The following is a 21,884-nucleotide window of genomic DNA, read 5'->3' as shown; positions in this document are numbered from 1 at the left end:
GGAGGTAGAAGTTCACTTAAACTCTATATCTATATCTATCTATATATATATTTTTTGACACCACTTTACTTTTAAAAAATCAAAACAAATAAAATTATGAGAATAAAGTCATAAAATTGCAAGAACAAAGTCATAGCAATACGATAAAGTTGTAAGAGAATGAAGGCGCCCTGCGACAGACCGGCGACCTGCCCAGGGTGACCCCGCCTCTCGCCCTCTACTAATATTAGCATCTTATCCCAGTTTAATTTGCGAATTTGGAACAAAAATTGGGCAGGGTTTTAGACTTCCATCATCCTGAGGATTTATCCACCTTTCTATACACTTACTGCTAAATGACATGTTTCTCTGTGGTTAAAGGAATTTTACTTATAATAACTTACTTATAAGCTCACTTCAGTGTATTTGAACTGATAAGTGGCGGAACATCTTTGTCAACATACTTGTCTGGTAAAACAAGTACTTCCTTTGTGTCCAAAACAAATCAAAGTTAGGAACCGGATCATTTCTTCAGTCAGAGTGAGTCAGAGGACTCCATCACAAATATTGTGATTGCACTGGTTGACCTGCTTTTTTGGAAATACCTTCCTGGGACGTGGTGCGTTTGTGGAATAAGTTTCACCAGATTATTGTCTTCCATCCTGAAAATCCTCAGCTATCACCAATTACCACCAGAGACACCTGTTTGTCCGCTGCTGGCAGAATGAAATCAAACCGCAGTAAACAAAATAATTCTAGTCAAAGTAGTGTGCAAACATTGAAGGTGTTAACCATAGTGCTTAACTGAGCTGTGTGCAGTCATGTGGGGACTGCGCAGTTGCCTTGCAGCGAGAAGGTCCATGTCCAGCACGCACCCCGCCTCTTTTAAAACACATCTGTTGGTAAGACTGAAAGAATTTATTTTTTTCTTGTAATCTGACTCATCATGAAACTGAACTCAAGCTGAAAATCTCTTTACGATTTCAGCTTCAGCATCTTAGCTCACTCAGTGAACTGCACTGCTTCCCGGCTCCTGCTCGTCTTTCCTCGTCGTCTTTCTTTTATGCAGAACAGCAAGTCCACGTGTTCCCTTTCCATACTTACACCAACACACTTGCATGACTAAGCTGAAAGCTACAGAGGTGCCTTCATGTTGTTACACTGAATGGGAGTGCAACAGAGCAATTTCACTCAATCGTACAAGTCGGGGCAAGAGGGATTTTTTTGTTTTTTTTTTGGTGTGGCACTGCTAATACACCCATTCCACACATCCCGGTTTGTTTCTTTGCTGCAAGTGTGTCCCTGTGTGTGCACAGGTTGAGACACGGGGATCTAAACACAGCCTGTTTATCCACAGCTGTGTTGAGCAACAGCTCAAAGATGCATGGCTCTGAAGGCCTGAGGCCAGACACCAGCTGCACAAAACAACAGCGTGTGTCACTGCAGACGTGTCTGACTAACAAGCCTCCGTCAACGGGAGACCGAAAGCTCCGTCAGCACTCTGAGATTCTCGAATCATTTTTACAATCCATACTTATTGCGGGCACTCGTTCTAAAGTGAAGCGCTTTCGAATGGGATGGTCTGATGAATACTCCCCCAAACGTCTGAAATGTGTTTTTGTGGATTTTACGGGGCAGGTTTCTTGCATATGTCTGTGCAGCAGTAAAATCCGATGTCGTTGACAGTACGTTAATTAGCTTCATGGGAACTGGAGCCCACTGGTGGACAACTGACAAGACCGTCTCCTGAAAGCCTAATCCTTCTCTTTCAGCTTAGTACTTAATAAAAGCTTCCACTTGTTAAGTAGAAGTTAGCTGCATGGCTGACTTTGAAATGAAGACAAAATCCATCTCTTATCTTTAAAATCCAACAGGACTTTCATTCAAAGGTATTAGATAAACACAGTTTGGTGATGCACTCTCTGTTTGCCACTTAAAACTACCCCTGCACTTGACCCAGTTACCCAGACTCCATTATTGCTCTGTGTTTTTCAAAGACAAATGTTCAAGTTTCCAAGAAATTCACCTAGTCAATAAGTAATTGTGTGCCTGTCCAAAGATCTGCTTTGACATGTTGACTTAAAAGCTGTTTACATGCAGAAACAAGGAACAGAATTCCAAGAACTTATCTGTTTCTGTTTTGGTCTGTCAGCTGCTGTTTCACGTTTCTTAAAATCTAGCTTCACATATTACGAGAATCGTTTTTTTTGCGAAAAAGTAAAGCGTACGGCCGTCACGGGTCCGAGTGGCGGCTTGAACCTGCTTTCCAGACTGACAACTGTTAAATGAAGCCCACTAATGCTGACAAAACCTTTAAAATTTTATTTTTTTTTGCTGAGTTTAATCAGTAAACAGGTTGGAATGTCTTGCAGCTGCAGCCACTTCAAACAATCGGGAGGTGAGTGATTCTGAGTGAGTGATTCAGTTGATTTAGTAGTTTTGGAAAATGCTGCGACGTTTCTGTTTATTTGAATGAATTTTTAAAACAGCGCTGTGTTAAGAAGCTAAGTGTAAAAAAACTGCTTTAAATCAGATTTTGTAAGTTGCAGAATCAAATGCCAAGAAAGGTAATGATGGCACATTTACGTGTCGTTGAAATGCAAATTAGATGCATAACGGTGTGAAAACAAAAATCGATGTTGATTTATTGTTTAAAGAAGAAGTGAATGCATCCAAAAGATCATGCCATCCATCTATTTAAGGTGACGAAGCTGCAGCGACGCGGGACAGAGTCTAGTACAAGTTCTGTCACCAGAGTGCATCTCGTTGCGGTTCTTCTGCTTCCTGGGCAATGATTAGTTTATGAATAACTGTCCACATGAACTTTCCAACCACAGGCTCAACCTGGATCTTCTGTACTCTGTTTTTATTGTTCTACATTTTAGAGAAAAAGGGAACTGCAGAACTGCTGATTGCTCAGGACGGATGGCAGATCTTCGATGCAGCGTCCAACGCTGCACCCAGTCAGTGAAGAGAATTCAGCAAGACTTTGTCTACATGCACAGATCAAACTTGCACAGTTAATCCATAACAAGTCGGGGAATTCCTCCTTAAGCAAAAGATCCAATCAGGTAAGTGATGGTTAAATAGATTAAGCAGCAGAGCTGACTCATTCAGGCAGACCTTTCAGAAGATTAAGTCAAAGGAGTAAAATAACTTTTTGACTTTTTGCCTGCGGCCTTTTCCAACATCTCTTGAATAAATATTTGTTTAAGGTAAGGGGGAAAAAATGGAGTCAATTATCTCTTATTACGATGTCAACCTTTCAGAATTTGGCTCATCACGCTGGCAAGCATGCATTTGTAAACAAGAGCTTATGATTTTACACACACATATACTGAAGCTGGAGAGAGTTTTTTTTCCCCATCCCCGTTGAAGGCAAAAGCAGACATGGGTGGTCCACACTTGTCATTCCATCCCCGAAAGGCAAAAAGGCAAACACAAAGCACTATGGGAAATATAACCCTCGCTGATGGCAGAGCACAAGGGGTGCTGTCTGCTTGGCAGCAGCACAAATCACTTTGGATGTGGGAGTTTAAAGTGTTTCCCAAGCAAGAGAAAAGATACTGCAGGGAATAAATCCCCATGTCACTCAAGAGGAAATCCCGGTTTGCTTGATATCCCTGTAACCGGGTCCCAATCGCAGCGGTTCAATCCCAGGGTAATAAATATCGCGTCTCTGTGGCGAGCTGCTGTCATGTTTACATTCACCTCAGATTTGTTGGATCAGATTTGGTGCCCTTAGCTACCTGCGCAGAGCTAACACTCACAGCCTGAGCAAACACGCAGAAAGCAAACAGGCTGGGCTGCTCCCAGGAATAGAGTGCGGGGCTTGTTTACACCGCAGGAGCACAAAGAGCGCGGTGGAAAGGCAGCAGCGTGTGGACAGCATCTGAAGGAAGACGAATGGGACAGAAACATAAACAGCCGGTGTCCCTCTGTCCTCTGCCCCCGCTGTGACCTTTCCTGCGCTCTGCGTTTGTGCGTCCGGCTTCTCAGCGTGACCGCCGCGCACCTCCAGCGGTCAATAAATAACACAGAGGATCAACACTCTCGCACAAAGCACAGATTACATCTCCGTCCTTGTTTCTGTTTTATGGTTTGGACACCAGCGACACTGCCCGCACACTGGTATTTGTTTAGTATTTGTTTGACAGGACGGTGACTCATGTGCGCCAGGCGTATCTCAAAGCGGAGACAGACTATTGACTGTCTCTCCCCGAGTTTCCCCGCAGAGTATGGATTGGCATGTGAAGCCTTATCGCTTCGACAATCGCATATCTCACTGCTGTGCGTTAAGCGGAGCAGGTGTTGCGTGTACCTATCGACCGCTTCGCAGAAAGTTGCATGTGAGCGCAAATGTCAGAGGAAGTGGCACGCAGGTGAATCACTCTGATTACAGCTGAGAGTCAACGAGCTGCTAGCATGCAAAGCCAGCAGCTGTGGAGCCTGAGGGGCGGCTGCTGTTAGGAGGTCACCGTGTGCTATGCGCTGATACGCATGCGAACCGATCCCCTCAGAAAGCCGAGAGGATGCGGCTCCGGAAAATGTTTCTCACTGAAAACAAACCAAATTTCAAAGCTCATCAAAGCTGGGGGATGATCAATAAATCCCGTTGTTTTTCCTGACTGATGACATTTTTCTTCCACATGTCACGGTACACGTGGTGGGCGTTCACACAGATCACTGGATCAGCGGTCTGTCGAGATTCAGTGATGTGAATGAACTGTTATCGGTCCAAACAATGGCAAAAAAAAACCCTCCTATGTTAGAGTTTATAATGGCGTTCCAACAGGTCTGATACCTGGACAAGTACTCTTTGTTTTATATATACACTGACTAACACTGGATACATTTATAGTGCTATGTTGCTTATGCTTCATCAGATTTATCCAAAAAGACTTTAATATCTAATCAAGTCATCAAACTTCAAACCCTAAAATCTTGAATAAAGTTTGTTTTTGGAGTTAGACACATTTATGGCCCAATTACCCTAAATAGGATTTCTAAATTACATTTTACTAAAGTTTTTTCAATGAAGATTGAACTCCCAGCATCAACGTCCATTTCAACGACTTAACGGCTTACTTATTGTTACATATAATATTGACAGATCAAGAACAATCCTGCTCTGAGTAGATTACTGTGGGGCCACATTGCTGAGAAACCTTATACATGAAGCACAATCTATTTCTAACTCCCAAAATACAATTTAATTCATCTGATTTATTTGAATTTGTTTTATAATTAGATTTTATGAAATTACATTGTGAATCTCATTACAGCAAAGCCCAAGTATTCACAAGTACAAGTCATGTTTTGCAGTTGTGGAATGGTGAGGTAGACGCAGTAGACCCAGGTAGTAGAGAAAATGATGGTTTAATGACAATGCATAAAATCCAGGCAGCACATGTGAGCAGAAGGCAAGGAGCTCAGAACTTGTTGCAACTGGAAAATACTTCTAGAGACAATGGAGGACCCGACAAGGAACAAGAGACACAGGTGAGATTAAATACATAGAGGGTAATCAGGGGAACGAGACACAGCTGGGATCAATTAAGGGGGGCAACACGAGACTCAACTGACACAGAAACTAAAGTAAACACACAGAAAACTCAAATCCTCACAGTTAGAGACCACAGCAAAACCTTAAGAAACTGAAACACCTGAATATGCCCCTCTAAAAATGCTTATAACTGCCTATTGGTATAGCTTAATACGCATTTAAACCCACAGTAGAAGCAGCCCTAGCATTAGAAGCTAATATCTACAGTCTTCCTTATTTCTGCTCATGGGGATCAGCCAATCAGCCAATCAGTGCCACAGAAAATGAGCTGGCGTTCCTGGACTGCCAGCCAGTAGCATGTCAAGTTGCATTGCACCAAGGCATTTCCGCTTCCTAATCTTTTGAATTTTCTTTTGAATGCTCTAGATATCTTCTACAAAATAAAATCTGTGAATAGTCAAATTCTCTGCAAATAATTTGGAGTCATGTTCCACAGAAAAATCACAGGTGAATCCACGAACACTGAGCTGTGAATAAGCAGAGGCCCACTGAGCATCGACTATATGCATTAAGCTAACTGATTTGGATTGAACTGAACATGATCCTAATGACTTGTGACGTTGTGATGGATCAACCTTTAGATCACAACCGACTAAGGGAGAGAAACCTTGACGGTGACTGAGAAAGCAACATGGTGTGGACTGTCTTCTCCATTTGGGAAGCATCTAAAAAACATTAAAACCAGATGTTACCGAAACCCCACAGATGTGAGGATTCAAGGCTGAGATCTGGATGGCATATTTGAAATTTGCCGCCCCCGACCACCACGTAGCTAAAAGGTTCCTCTTCTACTGAGCAACCTTTTAGCTCAGTAAAACAGGAGTGCAGCTTGTTTTTTATGAGTACATTGTGTGAAAACAGCACGGAGGACGGACACCTATGTGAGATGGGGAGGACTCCTGGCTTAGCGAGCGAGTGTGTGTGGAAACCACAGTGACGTTCCCCGGCAGATCAAAACAACTGTCCTGCCAGGACGGGCCTCTTTGTGGTTTGTTTACAATAAGAACTTTTCCAGACAGCAGGTGCGCACGCCTACGTGCGCCGAGAGCAACACGCCTCCAGAAAGAATGTGGACTGCGCTTTAAAAATGTGGACGTGAAAAACCGAGGACCGATTCCAGCGCACGTCCGTTTTTCAGCTGTGGCAAGCAAATAGGCCTGGCATCACCTGTGACCTGCCACCCGGCCCCAGCAGCGTCGCAGCAGAACAGGAACCACGAGTCAGGCGTTTTCACTGTGACACGTTTTAAAAAGTGAAACGTCTAGGAGATCAAATAATAGGACGGGTTCTTTTTCTTTTTGCGTCGGTCCTGGTTCTGCCTGTGTGTGTGCAGGCAGGACAGCTCTGAGACAGGAAAGGATGATGGAGCGCCGCACAATGATTCATCAGCAGACAACTTGGCTGTCCTCCCCTCGACTCTGTCTCCGTCCCGATCTCTCCTGGGATCTGAAACCCTCGACTGAAGAAGTCTGATTGCAAAGCTCCTCAATCATCTCCCACAAAAACGCTAAAAGGTGCCTGCTCAAAAATGCAGCGGGTTTGGCAGCCGCGGCGGAAAGGTCACGGGTCTGAGGAACTTTTAACTGGAGGAATGAGAAGTACAAAACAGATATCCAGGCTGTTATCCTGAAAAATGATTGATCGCGGCCTTTCAGAGAGTAATCCAGCTGCCTGATGAATGAAGGCACATGGAGAAAACATTGAGCAGGCTCTGTCACAGCGAATACCTTTTTTTTTTCTTGCCTGTGACCCGTTAAGCTGACTCCTTCTTGGTGTAACATTCAATAAGCAAAGACATCAAAAGCTTCGTTGTTACAAGTCGCCTCATTACAGTGAAGTCTTGAAGCAAAAGTTAATTTTAAAAAATACAGTCACTCTTAGTAATGTTTCAACTTAGGGGACACAAGATGACTTTTTTTTTTTCAAATGTTGGTGAACAAAGGCTTTAGTTTGTATAGATAAAAGCTTTGGTATATATAAGTTCTAACTTTAGACCTAAATGGAGCATCACCATAATTTGTTCCTGGTTCATTGTTCTCCAGCACTTTTCCAGTATGTTAGGTTGTTATTATTCATTTTGGAAAGATTAACAACACGTTTCCACCCCCCAAGAACCAGAGGTAGTTCAGAACCAAAGCTTTGGTTCCATCCGTCCACAGCAGTGTGAAGAGACTAATGTTCATGTAACACTGAATCCAAACCCAGCAGAGTCACTACAGCCTCTTCCTGAGGTTTCCCGACTTCTTCATCTGCAGCTTAGACGTGCTCACAAACACGCTTTCTCCCACAAAAAGCACGCTCGAGTGTGCCGAGGCTAATCTGTACCAGATCCCAGCACAATCCTCCAAATGCCTGAGGATCGACATGATGGCCTGTTTAAGATGGAGCCGATGACACAAACACACACCTGACTCGCAGGGAACGGCAGTAAAAACCTTGCTGTGCTGCTTCCTGCTGAGGGCTCCCAGTCGCCGGCGCAGAGGAGGCAAAACATTTCCCTCCAAACATGATTGCAGCTGCACATGCTTATGAAGGATGCCATTAAGCACACGCACAACCCAGACAAACAAAGAGGTCGTAGTTTATACAGGACACTGGAGGAAGCATCACACACTGATCTCCCTGAAAGGTCGTGGTGATCACCATGGAGAGCTGGTAGACCATCAAGAAGCTCAGTCAGCTGCTTCTATGCTGCCTTTCATGTTTGTTCTGCTTTAGAGCGGCGGCGGCAGCGAGGAAGAGCACCAGCAGGTACAAGTGGGAGCAAACCTGCGACAAAAGGTTGAGATCTTTGTCCCGTAGAAACCCTGGTGATTTCTGTCTGCTCAGCTCTGTTTTCACTGCCCTGCCTGCGTGTGTGTGTATGTGTGTGTGTGAGCGTGTGTGATTTTCTGTGAGTGGTGTGCAACACAACCTATTTGGTTACTGGTGGATGAAGCGTTCCCACCCATCTCCACCCAGTCCTGAAATACACCAGTCTGCATAGTCAGACACACACACACACACGCACACACGCACACACACACACACACACACACATGCACACACACATAGAGGAACTTCTTAACCTTCCTCTTATTGACTTAATACAGAGAAGATAAAATAAATGTCCAGTAATAATCGCCACTTCTGTTTTTGTGCGGCCTTTTTGAAGGAGGAGCGATTCGATTATAAGCAAATAAGAAAACTTTCTATATCAGATGTTCTGAATGTGGCCACATTTTAATTCTTTGATGATGCTACAGTGGGTTTTTAAATCCAGGCTTGAATAGAAATGAGTTTGAGTGCTAAAGAACATGAGTCTCATGTTAATCCACTTGCAGAGGATCCAGCTTTGCACAGGTGCATCTTCATAAAACAGAGAATATTTGGAAAGTTCATTTGTATTGGAATGATGCACTTCTATATGATACAGATGCACTGAACACAGTGACATGTTTTATGCATTTATCCTGTTCATTTTTGATTTCCTAGAAGAATTTATTTTGTAGGAACACATACAGTTTTTCATACAATGCTATCATGCTTATATAAACACAAAGTCCTGACTCGACGGTTGTCTGACACAGAAACCCTAGTGAAGCTGGTGTGTTCACAAAAAACTGCGTCCAGGCACGTTAGGGGAAAGTTGAGTGGAAGGAAAAGTCCAGTAGAAGAAGCCATACAATGAATTGTAATCTCATTCATAGTAAGAAACTCTGTAGCTCTGTGTGTTAGATCTTTTATTTTGTCTTTTGCTGACACGTTTATCAAAGTTTATTTTTAATTAAGAAAAATGGAAAAAAAGAAATCAAACAGCCTGACTAGATCTACTGATATACATAGCAGATAGATAGATAGATAGATAGATAGATAGATAGATAGATAGATAGATAGATAGATAGATAGATAGATAGATAGATAGATAGATAGATAGATAGATAGATAGATAGATAGATATTGCATAAATTAAAAATGTAGGCTAATAACTATAAAGGTGGTAGCTAACCAACAGCCACCTGGTTCATTTGTTTACAGCCTCCAAACTGCACAGCGGGAGACGCGCTCGCCCCTGTCGGTGGTGCGTGGAACTGATCCAGATCATGAGGGGCTGGACTGGATCCAGGTACGAGAGAGAGAGAAAGAGAGAGAGAGAAAGAGAAAGAGAGAGGGGCAGGCTGATCAAGAGGGAGCTCTCCTCCTGAGAGCACACAGTCCGCTGAAACACTAAATCAGTGCGGAGCGAAGGAGAGGAGCTCATCCAGATCGATGCCAGACTCACGCTTGGATTTTTTCTTCTTCTAGAGAGTTTCTCTTTTTTTAATGAAGAAAAGCGACATTAAAATTGCGTCTCCTGGTTTATTTTCCAAAATTTGGAATATTTTTCTGGATTAAACTCGAGCATTCTCGACGCGCAGGTAGGCGCTATAATTTGAAGAGAAATAAATGCAGTGTAATAACTGGTTGAATCTCTGATGTTTGAATCTCACTTTCTTCATGCAGAAACCTTATTCAGAAGTTAAAAGGGATTATTTCTTCTCAGCGCGCCAGTTTGGGGGAGATTTTCGCAATAAAAGAAGAAGAAGAAAAAGAAGAAACCTGCAGGTCCACTTTGTCTAGGGGCTTTTTCCAACTCTGCTGTCCCAGAAATGGTGGGGCACCTACATTTACAAGCGATGGATGAGAGCCTCAAAGGAAAGAACCGTGAAGGGCTGCTCGACAGTCCGGACTCGGGCTTGCCCCCCAGTCCCAGTCCGCCCTTCTGCTCGCTGTCTCCGGCTCTGATCGAGTCGCGCTCCGGCGGCTGCGCGACGCCCGTCGACAGCAATCATGGATGTTACAGAAAGGAGAGCAGAGAGGGCAAGCTGGTAAGAAACCACTCTACTGTCTCATCTGTGAGCTGGTTATTATTGATTTTTTTTATTTTACAGACACCTAAATGCAATTTTACTGTGATTTACTTCATGATAATCATGATAATGACAGGTCTGACGGGGGACAAAGTGAAAATGTGAGAGGATTTTAGCGTTTGAACAGAAACAGACGTTCAAATCAGTTCCCTCTCTCACATCTGGAAGCTCTCTCTCTCTCTCTCTCTGAATTCCTAAGTTGCAAACCTCTGATCTGGCTCTCACGGTGGAGATGCCACCGGCCCCTCATTAGGAGGCATCAGGGACATGGGGTCCGGGGCCTCCAAGGTGTCCCCTCCAGATGAGACTTTCAATGGCTTTTTTTTTACTTTTATTATTTCGTAGCAGACTAACATAAAGCTCCAGCTTAACTGAAAGTGAGTTTAACACTAACCAGTGATTACTAGAGATTTTTGCTTGGGATTTTCTGATGAATCAGATGCAATCAGTGGGCCTTGTGCTCTCCTGCATCTGTACACAAACCCCTCAGGAGATTTCTGTTGAAACCTGTTCCTACAGGCTAATTGCTTGTAAAACAGATCTGGACCTCCCCAACCTGTTTGCAGAGAAGCAGCGTGCACCTCCTTTAACATTTCCAGGCTTATTCTGACTGATCCGTTTAACCAGAAATGATTTGTTCGTCCTCTTTGACGTCATTAAGTAGAAAAATAATAATAATAATTTAAAAAAATAGTTGCAGGAAATTACAGCTTCCAATTTTAAATCATATCCTTCCTAAAGTTTATGGTTCTTTTAACGAGAGACCAGAGAATTTGAGAGAACCCCTCCCCTACCTGTTGCTGCTCAGCTGGCTCAGAGAAGTCTGTTACAGAGAGAAATTTAGCTAAAAGTGAAAGAAATGAATAACATGCATGCATGCAGCACAACGTCGTAGAGGTGTGCTGCATATTTTGGTTTTGAAACGATACCAGAACAGAGCCAGTATTGCTGATACCGATACAGATACCAATACTTTCTAAGTTTGAGATATCATCAGACTTCTGACATGTAGGTGTTTTTGTGGTTTTCTCTTTGAATTATTTTGTTGAAACTGAGGACAGAATTTGAACAAAGCTTACAGGCGTCTACAAAATATGTTAGTAATGTTTGAAGATAAACAAACAATAGAACTGAACAGATTTGTGTGCATCTTTTCCTCAATAAGCAAAGTGGAAAATAAATGATCTTTTGAGAGAAAATTTAGAAAAAAAATATTTTTTTTGAGGTGGTGTTGAGAAACTGAACCGCAAAGTCTGAAACTAAAGTATCGATGTTACCACGCTATTATCAATCCAATACCGATACGGACTTGGTATCGATATTATAAAATTTTTTGACAATTTCTGTCAAACATTGTTTCTTTAGTTAAGATATGATAATCATTTTCCAGTTGTTGCAAAAATAAGTTGAGTTTCTGTTATGTGAGTAACAGGAATTTGGGTCATGTTGTAGCTTTATGCCATGCAGAAACATTATGAGGAAATTATATTATTGATTAGTGCAATCATTTGAATCTCATGAGCGAAATCAAAGTTACCAAACATGCTCTAATCATCTGATATTATTACGCTCCAGACACGCCTTATTTGGGAGTAAACGACTTCTACTCATTTGGCTCTGCGATCATCCAGCAATGCTTCAGAAAAGCAAAAAGACGCTGCATTTGGTTTGTACTTCTAATCCTCTGAATGTTGCTGACGCTCTCTGCACCAGCAGACATTCACATGCACAAATCAACGTTATTCTCCCAGAGATGTTTGCTATCAATTATCCACAGAGTCGGTGCATGTTGAAGCACTTATTCAGCTGAGGACGGTCGCCCTCTCCAGCCCTCTGCCTCCCCCACCAAATAGAAATGACAGGATTTGATTAATGGCAACTGCAAACGTTTTCTCGTTTTCCAAAGTGAACGAGAATGAATTTTAACGAGGCATCCCGCAGTGACCCGTGTGTCACACGCCACCCCTTGGGGCGGATGGTGAGGGAAAGTCTAATGCAGGTCACTCCCGGTTCCCGAAGCCTCCCGGAACATGCCTGCGCAGGTCCAGGTGACGGCTGAAGTGTGTGAAGGAGGCAACAGAAAAGCAGAGTTTCTGCAGCAGAGCGTCCGTCTGCTGGAGCCTGACAGGAAACTCTGAATCCTCTGGAAACTCTGGAAGCTCGGATCAGTCCGGCTCTTCCAAATGTCAGCCTCTACTGGACTTGGCTCCCTTTGTGTGTGTGTGTGTGTGTGTGTGTGTGTGCAGTACACGTTTTACACATTTCCTGGTGTGTTTTTGTGTTGTTTTCACATGCCGCAGAAGAACAATCCCCTTCCTCCCCCCACCAGCTCTATTTTGGGGTGCAGGGGGTTTGTCCGAGCAGCAGCAACCTGTTGCATAAGTGTTTGATGACCTCCAGCTTCTAAACACAGATGAATGTTCAGACAGCCCATCTGTTCACTAACCTGGCTGACGTTCAAGGTGTGTAGATACCAAACAGCTTTCTGTTTTTCCACACAAAGATGTTCATAACTTCAGATGCATAGACGATGTGTGATGATCTGGTCAACTTTAAGCCAGATCAACACCTTTTACTGCACAGATTCCAGATATTTCTAGACTTCTCAGTCAGTTATGTTGATTTTGCATAAAACATAATAAAGTTCACTATGAGTTCATGGAAGATATTTCTATAGTAGGCAGGGAGGAAGGAAGGTAGTGAGAAAGGCAGGAAGTCTAGGATGGAATGAAGGAAGAAAAGAAAGAAGGAAGGAAGACCACAGAACGAGAAGGCTGTAGGACCCATGTCAGGAAACAAAAGGAAAGACAAAAGGAAGATGCATAGGAAAAGAAGGAAGGAAGTAAAGAAGGGGGGCAAGACGAAGTTTGAGGGAGGAAGGAAGGAAGAAATGAATGTCTAAGAAAAACTTTACAAAACAATAGAAGCAAAGGATGGAAGGGCTCAAGGAAGGAATGATGCAAAGATGGACAGAATTAAGGGAAGAAGAAGAAAAGCATGGAAGTAGGAGAAAAGTTGGAGGAAGAACACAGGGAAGGAAAGAAGTAATGGCACAAAGAAAGAACAAATGACACGAGAAAGGAAGGAGAGAAGATTTAGAGAGGAGGATCAGGAACAAAACCTGGAAATACAAACAATTTTCCAAATTCCTGTTTCCCTTCTCCATTCTTCTCCAAAAACTGCTGAAATCAGACTGCAGCCTTTTCCAGACGGCGTGGAAGCGGCACTGCTCTGAGTTTCGCTCCAGGCCGAAGGAGAGCCCTGAGCTCGCGTCGAGTTTCATTACTGCTCCTAAATAGTTTCACGCACTTCCATCAAATTCAGAGCAAACACAGGATGTAAAGTCAGAGGCTTTTGCCGTAAAGAACAGCCGGCAGCTGGAAATCTGTGTTTTGCTTGGCGCCGCTCCGCCCTCAGCGGCCGGCTCTGCATTGTGCATTGTGCATTGTGTGAACTCTGGACTGCTCAGCTGCAGACCATTTATTCTGGGCTTCCAGGCGGGGTTTCTGCTTTTGTCGAGGTGACACGCTGCCTTTAGAGGTGACTGCCCTCCTTTCACCAGTGTTTGCTTTGCCAGAAATCTCTGCGGAGAAACAGCCGCACCGGAAGGCCCCTCTGCTCGTGCTCGTCATCGTGCGTGCCGCAGGCAGCAGCAAAGGGAAAGCCGATCGCACACACCCGTACAGCGTGTTCAGGTCACGGCAGAAAACGAGCTGCCTGTCGACTCGCTTCGTTCGGGCCTCGGCGGCGAGTCCAGCAGCTGCACCGCAGCTCAGAGAGGGAGCGCTGCCGCCCTTGGCCTGCTCTTGCTCGTCTCTTCTGGCGGCATGCGCGGCCGGGCCACGGCATGTGACGGCCTCCTGTGTGTGTAACCCGAGAGCTGCAGAGAGGCAGATCTCCACCAACCAGAGCACTTGTACCTACGATGTGGGACAATGTCAGAGAAATACTTGACTCTTACTTGTCGCAATAAGCAATACACCGATTAATCGCACAATAAATTAAAACGAGGTTAATAATTTCCTTTTCCATGATTTACTGTTTCGTTCTCTTTTCTCTTCTTCTACCAAAAACTGGATGTTAAAAGTCTTCAGTCTGATGCTTTGGTCTCAACTAGCCCCTTGTTTTTGAAGGACAATTTTGTTTACAGAGACTTTATAATTAATTTTATTTGTTGTTTCTGTATCTTGTTTATTTATTTTGGATATTTAAAATGTCTTCCAGTTCAAGTCTTCAATGTTCACTAGAATTTAACGTTTATTGATCTTTAACAATGTGTTTTTGCATTAATATATAATTTCTCGTCTCAAAACAACATTTATCGTTTATCGCAATAACTTCCAGGACAATTTATCGTCCAGCAAAATTTGTTGTTGTGACCTCGCCTGCAGTCTTACGGTAGCTCGCAAAATTTTCCCCTTTAACCTCTTCGTGTTCCCACTTCAAATTACAACCGCAAAGATTAAGGTATTCTGTTGAGATTAGTATTCAGCTCCCTTTGCGGTGCTACCCCTAAATAAAACCCAGTGTAGCCGGTCGCCTTTAGGAGTCTCCTCAGCAGTAAACAGGGTGCTCCTCCTTTGTGTGATTTAATCTCGGCATAAATGGAGCTGTTCTGACGGTTCAAATGGCGTCACAAAGCAGACAGGTCAGGCAGAAAAGCTGAGGAGAAATTTATGACAGGGTTAGGTTATAAAACAATGTACCCAGCTTTGGTGTGGAACAGTGTTCGATCAATCACCTCGAAAAGAGCAAGAGAACGGTACAGCTGCAAAACGTTCACCTGATGGGACAAGCTGGGCAGGGAGCGCTTTCATCAGGAGAGCAGGCCAAAGGTCAGTGGTGACTCTGGTGGAGCTGCAGAGACATAGAGCTCAGGTGGGAGAACCGACTGAAAAAGAAGTTATACATTTTGTCATTTACCATGAAGAATTTATCATAATAATTGTTGATTTGTTGTCGTCCTGACAAATTTCAGTTGTTGATGGTAAATAAGATGAAAACTAAAACAGACATGATCGTAAATGTTATTTTTGATTTCTTCTTAAGTAACAGCCAAACTGTTACTTAAAAAACAAGTAATAAAGGATTTTATCATAATCTTTATCATGATCACAATAGTACCACAAAATGCCACGCTAAGATCCATGTCACCCACCTCTGGTCCAGTCTGCCTACTTTACGTGACCTTCAGCATTTTTAGCAATGTCATCTGCGTCGCACTTAAGAACTATTAAAAATAGTATCGCACTCTGAGTAGTCCTTTGTGATGTGCATATTGCAGACACTGATACCGCGATACTCACAATATATTGTGCAGCTTTAACCGAGAGTCTGTGCAAAGACATGGAAATCGATGCACACAGACACTTTCCTCCCAATCTGACTGAGCTTGAGCTATTTTGCAAAGAAGTAAGGTCCAATATTTTTGACCTCTGGAGCAAAAGCAAAATCAGAATAAAGTACAATCTAATTTATATCTGTTAGGATGAAATTTGTTTGGATCTGTGGAATTGGTTCTTGACCACAGTCTGATAAAATCTGCTGCTACCTTTATCTGTCCGGTAGCGATGCAGCTACTAGCATTCATCTGGTTTCCTGTCTGCCTGTTAGCCCTACATGAAATTCTGGAGAAATCCTCACAGTTTACATTGTAATTTTGTGGTTTCTTCAAATGTTCCCCACTGGGTGTAACTAGGAGCAGAGAGGGTGACAGGTTAAGCCGCACGCTGAGCTGCATGTGGACAGTTTGACTGACGTTAAACACAACCCTTCTAACAGAAGCCTTCCCTGCTTTCTTTGCAGCAAGTGGATTGAAAATAAATCTTAAAAAGAGTGTCTGTTCTCAGATTGTTGAATCTGAAATGAAAAAAAAAAAACCCTGGAACTTCCTCATTTTTTTCAGTCTGCTGCTTTTTGTGTGTGTGTGTGTGTGTGTGTGTGTGTGTGTTTAAAGACTAAGTGATCCAAATAAAGACATCTTCAATACTTTACTCCACCTCAAACTTAAGTTCTGATTGTATTTAACTATTTACAGCTAATAAGATTTATGTAAAGGCCGTCATTTTGATCTACTTTTTTGAAGTGACGTCCGATTGGTCTGTCATTAAAATCATTAGAGGCAGCCAGAGCCGCCATTAAAGGAAGGCCAGGTTAAGAAAACAGAAAAATAATCTCCAAGCGAATGAGCAAAGTGAGACGGAGCAGCACGCGGCGTCTCCACCGCTGGTGCGGTTGTTGTTTTAAACTTTAGCGTTGACCTTCCCTGCTGATCTTTGCTGTGTCACTTCTCTATCACCTCATTACCCGTTTCCTTCACTCCACTCGGCTCCGAGCGGCACCACAGACACGCTCCCTTACTTTTCTTGACATTTTTTCCTCTAATTTTATATTAGGCAAAGGCTAGTTTGAAATTCTCAAAGTGTTACCTTAAGTAATAACGGCCGGGTTTCACGATGGTAAGAAATATCAATACCAAACACCAATTGCTTGTGTTTCAAACAGAAAAGCATCGATTATTCCTTCTGCTGGTAATATGAAATATGGCAATAATTATTACAGTTATAGTCATGCTATGTACATCTGTGGAGGAATCCAGATATTTGCATACACTAATAAGAAACATAACATTTTGTTTTCTCTCTGTCTGATATTAGAGTAAACTTTATCTGATTTAGGTCAGGTAAAATTACCAACATTATCACAATTTACTATATCAGAATATTGAGAGATGGAACTTTTTTTTTTTTTTTACTATTTAATTACTTTCTTCAAAGTCAGAAGTTTACAGAAAAAAAGATTATATGCCTTCAAACAAACTGGGAGAGCCCAGATGATGATGCTCTGCGAGCCTCTCTCATTTAACACTTGAGTTAAATGTTTTGTTTAAGCAAATATGTAAACATGGACTGAAATGTCACGCAGAGAGGAAGAGGTTATTGCTCCAATAGTCTCACAGAAAGTCAGATCAAAGTTTGCAAATCCATCCAGGGACAGATATGAAGATTTTTGTCCCAGTCTTGGTGCTGGATGGATTGGTACTTTTCAAAATAGCACATATGCCAATGCATATATGTTAGAGATTAAATTTGAGGTTCAAATGTGCTATTTTAAACATTAAAGTGCAATTAAAGGAAAACTGGGAAAATAACACAAATCAATGAACGAACACCCTGAATATAATCACCTTACTAAAATAATGGCCAAAGTACATTTTTGCCAGAAGACAATTTAGGCAAGAAAGTCATTTTATTTTGGGAGGTGGGGTGGGAGATATCACTTAGGCCATTGTTTAAGAAAAATGATGATATGCAGTAAATACATCATGTAATCCAAAGAACTCACGCCGATTTAAAAGAAAGGAATCGTGAACACAAGTTTGAAGTTGCTTCCAAGTTTAAAACTGGAGAGATTTTACAACCAACTGAATTCACCTTTCTTAAAAGCATATTAAAAACAACGTACCGGGCTTCCTTCCAGAAACAGGTGTGGGATGGGCAGTACTTTGAGTAACCCAGTAATTGTCTCTGGGACCTCATTGAAAGTCTTTAAAACGTGGGAGTATAACAGAAAATTTGATTAGTTTGGAGACTGCTAACGCTACTGCCACCTGCTGGCAGAATAAAAGTTTTTTGTGGTGTTTAAAAGGAAGAAATATTAGCTTGAAAATATAATAAGGGCAAACTTGCTGGATGAGTGCTATGACAGTTCTCCCCTGGGAGTGTTTGCGGAGTGGGGGTGGGGTCAACGGGGTTGTTAACCTGGGTAGTTCACTCTGTTGAAACCCATCAAAAAGGCTGCATTTCTCTTCTTTCTTTTTTTTTTTTTACAAGAATTTCTACATAAAAAGTATTTCAACAGGTCTTACATGGAGCTGTGAGAAAGTGAGTCATGTTTTATTTTTTTTCCCACTTCCCACAGCTGCCCTACCTCCTGCTGAACTGTGCAGGAACAGACCCGAAGTCTCGCATGCACCCGGTGTTCTACGGAGAGAGCATCGAGGTCAACACCAAACCGGAGCAGGAAATCAAGTCAGTCATCATGCAGTCGGTTCTCTCGCTCACCTAACCGCCGACACGTTCCTAAACGCTCCCCCCTCTCCCTTTCAGGTGCACGTCTGCGGTCAAGTACGACTCCGACAAGCACTACCGAGACCGGGTGGTGTGCGCCCCGGTTCCCATGCCCACTTCCTTCAGCGAGACGGTGGTGGCGGTGCAGAACTGCACTTGGAGAAGCTACAAGACGCAGGTGTACCTGGAGCCGCGGCAGAAGCCCGTCAGCTACCAGAGCACCACCATCATCTACCCAAAACACGCCAAGAACACTTACCGCACCACCCTCAACTACAACCCCACGGGCGCCCGCCGCTGGTTCGTGTCCACGGTGCAGCTGGAGTCCAGCGAGGACACGAGCCCCTGCGTCATTTACACAGAGGACCTGTAGGGCTACATGGCGCCATCAAGGGGACTTCATACTTCATTTGAACTTTTACCTTTTTTAAAAAAAAAAAAATAGTGTGTTTTTCTCACGATAAGGAATTTGGACAGATCCACACCGAAAGAGAAGTGCTTGGAGTTTTAAACCCCCGCTCTTAATCTGGGAGTCAGAGTATTTTTGATTTTCTTGAATGGGGCCGTTGGTGCTCTGCAGCTGCCCTGCAGTGACTAATGTCTTATTTAGTACGAGAGCTAACAAGCTCAGGGCCCGTGCTCCCCCTTCTGGTGGGACTGGAGTCTTGGTGACGGTAACTTTCAGATTCCTGGTGTCTGTATATAGAGAAAAGGGAAAAAAAAAAAATAGACACATGCTGTGGATTTTTACCCAGTCATACCGATGCAAAGTGTTCTGAATATGGCTCTATTGCACTTGTTTTCTACATGTCGCAGTTCCCTCAGAGGACCTGGCGTAGTGGTGGGGAATTTCTGTGCTGCGTCTGAAAAGTGGACCAAAAATAGTTTATTTCCTTTGAGTAACTCCATACGCTGGAGACCAAAAACTCCACAAGCGACCCTGAGCAGCATCTCTCCTCGTCAGCCGAGGTGAAACTGAGGACCCGAGCACACGGTGATCTGAAACCCACGCCAGATAATCACCAACTCAGCTTACTATTTTGAACTTGGTAGACAGGATCATATCTTGTTGGCGCTGAAGGGCTGCGATGAAAACGGTGGTCACAGAAATTAGGCTGACTTAGTTTTATTTATTAAAATGTAGAAACTAGAATTACTTGGGACTGTGTGGCTGTAAGACTACATTGTCTGAACTTAAGGGAAAAGTGGAGGGAAGGGCCATTTAGGAAAGGTGAGCTTATTTCACACAGGAAATAAAAACTAAAGACAAGGGAGCAAATTTATTTAGTATGAATCCAGAACAGTTGGGCACAGAGGCTAGCAGCTAGTTTGAGAGGAGCTGAGACCAAAGCTAATTTCTTCCATTTTAAAACAAATTCAACAACAGATCATAGTGGCCAATGCAAAAACTCATTTATAAACTATTTAAATCATGTCACGTTTGAATTTACATCAATGACTGTTCGGTCGGTGGAAGTGCAACACCAATAAGCTTCCTGTGGAAAACAGATCTGAATGGAACGTGACTCATCTTTAGTAATAACACTAAATTTAAACTTAAACGCTAATTTAGCGATCTTGACTCTGCTTTATTTTTGTGCCGTATAGTTACCCTGACCTGAACATGTTCTCTGCTCAGTACATGTTTCATACAGGAAGATCACTGGTAACGGACCGCCTCCAACGAGCCTCGTCACGTGAAAAACCACCCAACGCAGTCGGGACAATGTTGCCGTTAGCTTCGTTCTTCAGGACCAGCTAGTCTGAGAGTATGCTAAATAAAGGCACCAAGAGAGTTAAATACATTTAAGACAATCATTTACATGTAAAAACTCCCTGATGTAATGTGTAAAATAAATGTTGAGGTTTTTGAAAACAGAAAGAACTTAATTGGATGTTAAAACTAATATTACTTGCAAATCTTATTTTATATTCCATGAAATTATCGGTGTGGAGCCATTTCTGATCCAGTGTGTGTACGTAGTTTTTGTCTCCACATCCAGTATGTCCAAAGCAGAGCCATGAAGCCACATGAGATCTCCCCATTTTATTTTATTTTTTCAGGTTGCTGAATAGGACAACTATTCAGACTTTACCTCCGTGGTGTTTTATTACAAATATGTATTCCTCTTTTCTGGTGAGGTTTGGAGTTTGTCTTTTTTGTTGTTTTTGTAGGATTATTATTATTTGAAGTGGGCATGAGATGCCAGAGAAAGTGCTGTAGCTACCAGAAGGTGCTGCACACTGCCACACAGCTGCCTGAAAGAAGGCCAAAAGGAAAAAAAAAAAAGACAAGTTTGGCTGCTTGGAAACTTGGGTGTGGAAGCAAAGGAGTGGCACAGATCACTTGTGTTCACACATCATCATTTGGGAAATTAGCATATAAATCTGGGTGCTGTTGCCATGGTAGCACCGCATTTTAACGTCCTGGCCCATGCCTAGTTTGAGGGAACCTCCGGGTCAAAGTGGAGGCAGTGCAGTGAGACGGATGGCACTGAGGGGACAACAGTATGTAGATAGAAAGAGCTGAGAAAGAAGAAATATTTGCAAAGAATGAATATGTAAGAAAAGGGAAATAGTTCTCGCTGAGGTTTTTGATTTTTCCTACCAAGCCAGAAGTTCCTGGGAGGTTTGAGTTCGCCTTGAGTTGACGGTCTGTGAGACGTTTGGTTCTGATGGAAGAAAGCCGACAGATCTTATATTTAATACCTTGGTGGTTTTATGTGTGATAATTTTCTCTTTTTTTTTTGTCTAACACTTGACATAACATTTGATACTGTAAAATATTGTCCTATTGTATATGTGGCATCAAGGCACTTCATAATTCTCTTTATATTTTTGTACGTCAATCATTGTTCCAGTTCCAATGAGAGGTATTATTTAAGAAGATGTATAACCTTAATGAATAATAAAAAAGAAACAAGCCGATTCCCAAACCGTTCCAGCTGTTTGAGTATTTGTTTTTGAAACGTGGAAACTGATGAGCTCCTATCAGTTTCACCCCAAATAAATAAATAACTTATGTCAGTTCAGTAAGTTAATACAGAATAGTAACATATTTTAGCTGTAAGGAATATTTTGTTGATTCTCCACAATCGTGGGGTTCGCCACACTTCAGAAGTGTGGACCCAGAGTCTGTATATCGAGGTGCCAGTGGTACCGAGTGCACAGGCATTAATATCAGACTGCAACTAAAACAACAGCAGCTCATGCAGCAGAGCAGTGGCGCAGAGTTTTGGACCAGCGCCTCGGGTCTCTCTCCACAGACGCTCACATCATTGTGCCAGTTAAACAGGACTGAGGCGCCCCCTGGTGGAGTGGCGAGGAACATCAGAAAGCACGATTCTCTGGTTTCACAAAACAAAAACAGTTAAAATTTCC

At 42.8% G+C, this 21,884-nt stretch overlaps 1 protein-coding gene and 1 long non-coding RNA gene across 2 annotated transcripts; both read left to right on the top strand.

The window, feature by feature from the left end:
- Nucleotides 1-999: 999 nt before the first annotated feature.
- Nucleotides 1,000-3,541, top strand: LOC148157722 (uncharacterized). The gene is made up of 2 exons (XR_015764286.1): nucleotides 1,000-2,377; nucleotides 2,865-3,541. It is a non-coding gene; the product is annotated as an uncharacterized LOC148157722 (long non-coding RNA).
- Nucleotides 3,542-9,654: 6,113 nt separating this feature from the next.
- On the top strand, nucleotides 9,655-21,439 carry rflna (refilin A). The gene is made up of 4 exons (XM_015003747.2): nucleotides 9,655-9,942; nucleotides 10,028-10,392; nucleotides 18,355-18,464; nucleotides 18,543-21,439. The coding sequence occupies exons 2-4, from the start codon at nucleotides 10,174-10,176 to the stop codon at nucleotides 18,874-18,876; spliced, it is 663 nt and encodes a 220-aa protein (XP_014859233.1). The 5' UTR covers nucleotides 9,655-9,942; nucleotides 10,028-10,173; the 3' UTR covers nucleotides 18,877-21,439.
- The last annotated feature ends 445 nt before the right edge of the window (nucleotides 21,440-21,884 follow it).

Source organism: Poecilia mexicana, unplaced genomic scaffold (assembly GCF_051168715.1).
Source record: "Poecilia mexicana isolate PSO_F unplaced genomic scaffold, ASM5116871v1 scaffold_9, whole genome shotgun sequence".
Taxonomy (NCBI): domain Eukaryota; kingdom Metazoa; phylum Chordata; class Actinopteri; order Cyprinodontiformes; family Poeciliidae; genus Poecilia; species Poecilia mexicana.
This window is presented reverse-complemented; position numbering and strand designations above follow the sequence as displayed.

Bases quoted from the DNA above. Each gene is read 5' to 3' on its own strand.
- rflna (XM_015003747.2), top strand. From the start codon at position 10,174: ATGGTGGGGCACCTACATTTACAAGCGATGGATGAGAGCCTCAAAGGA. The intron at 10,393-18,354 runs GTAAGAAACCAC...CACTTCCCACAG, and splicing joins AGAGCAGAGAGGGCAAGCTG to CTGCCCTACCTCCTGCTGAA. The intron at 18,465-18,542 runs GTCAGTCATCAT...TCTCCCTTTCAG, and splicing joins AAACCGGAGCAGGAAATCAA to GTGCACGTCTGCGGTCAAGT.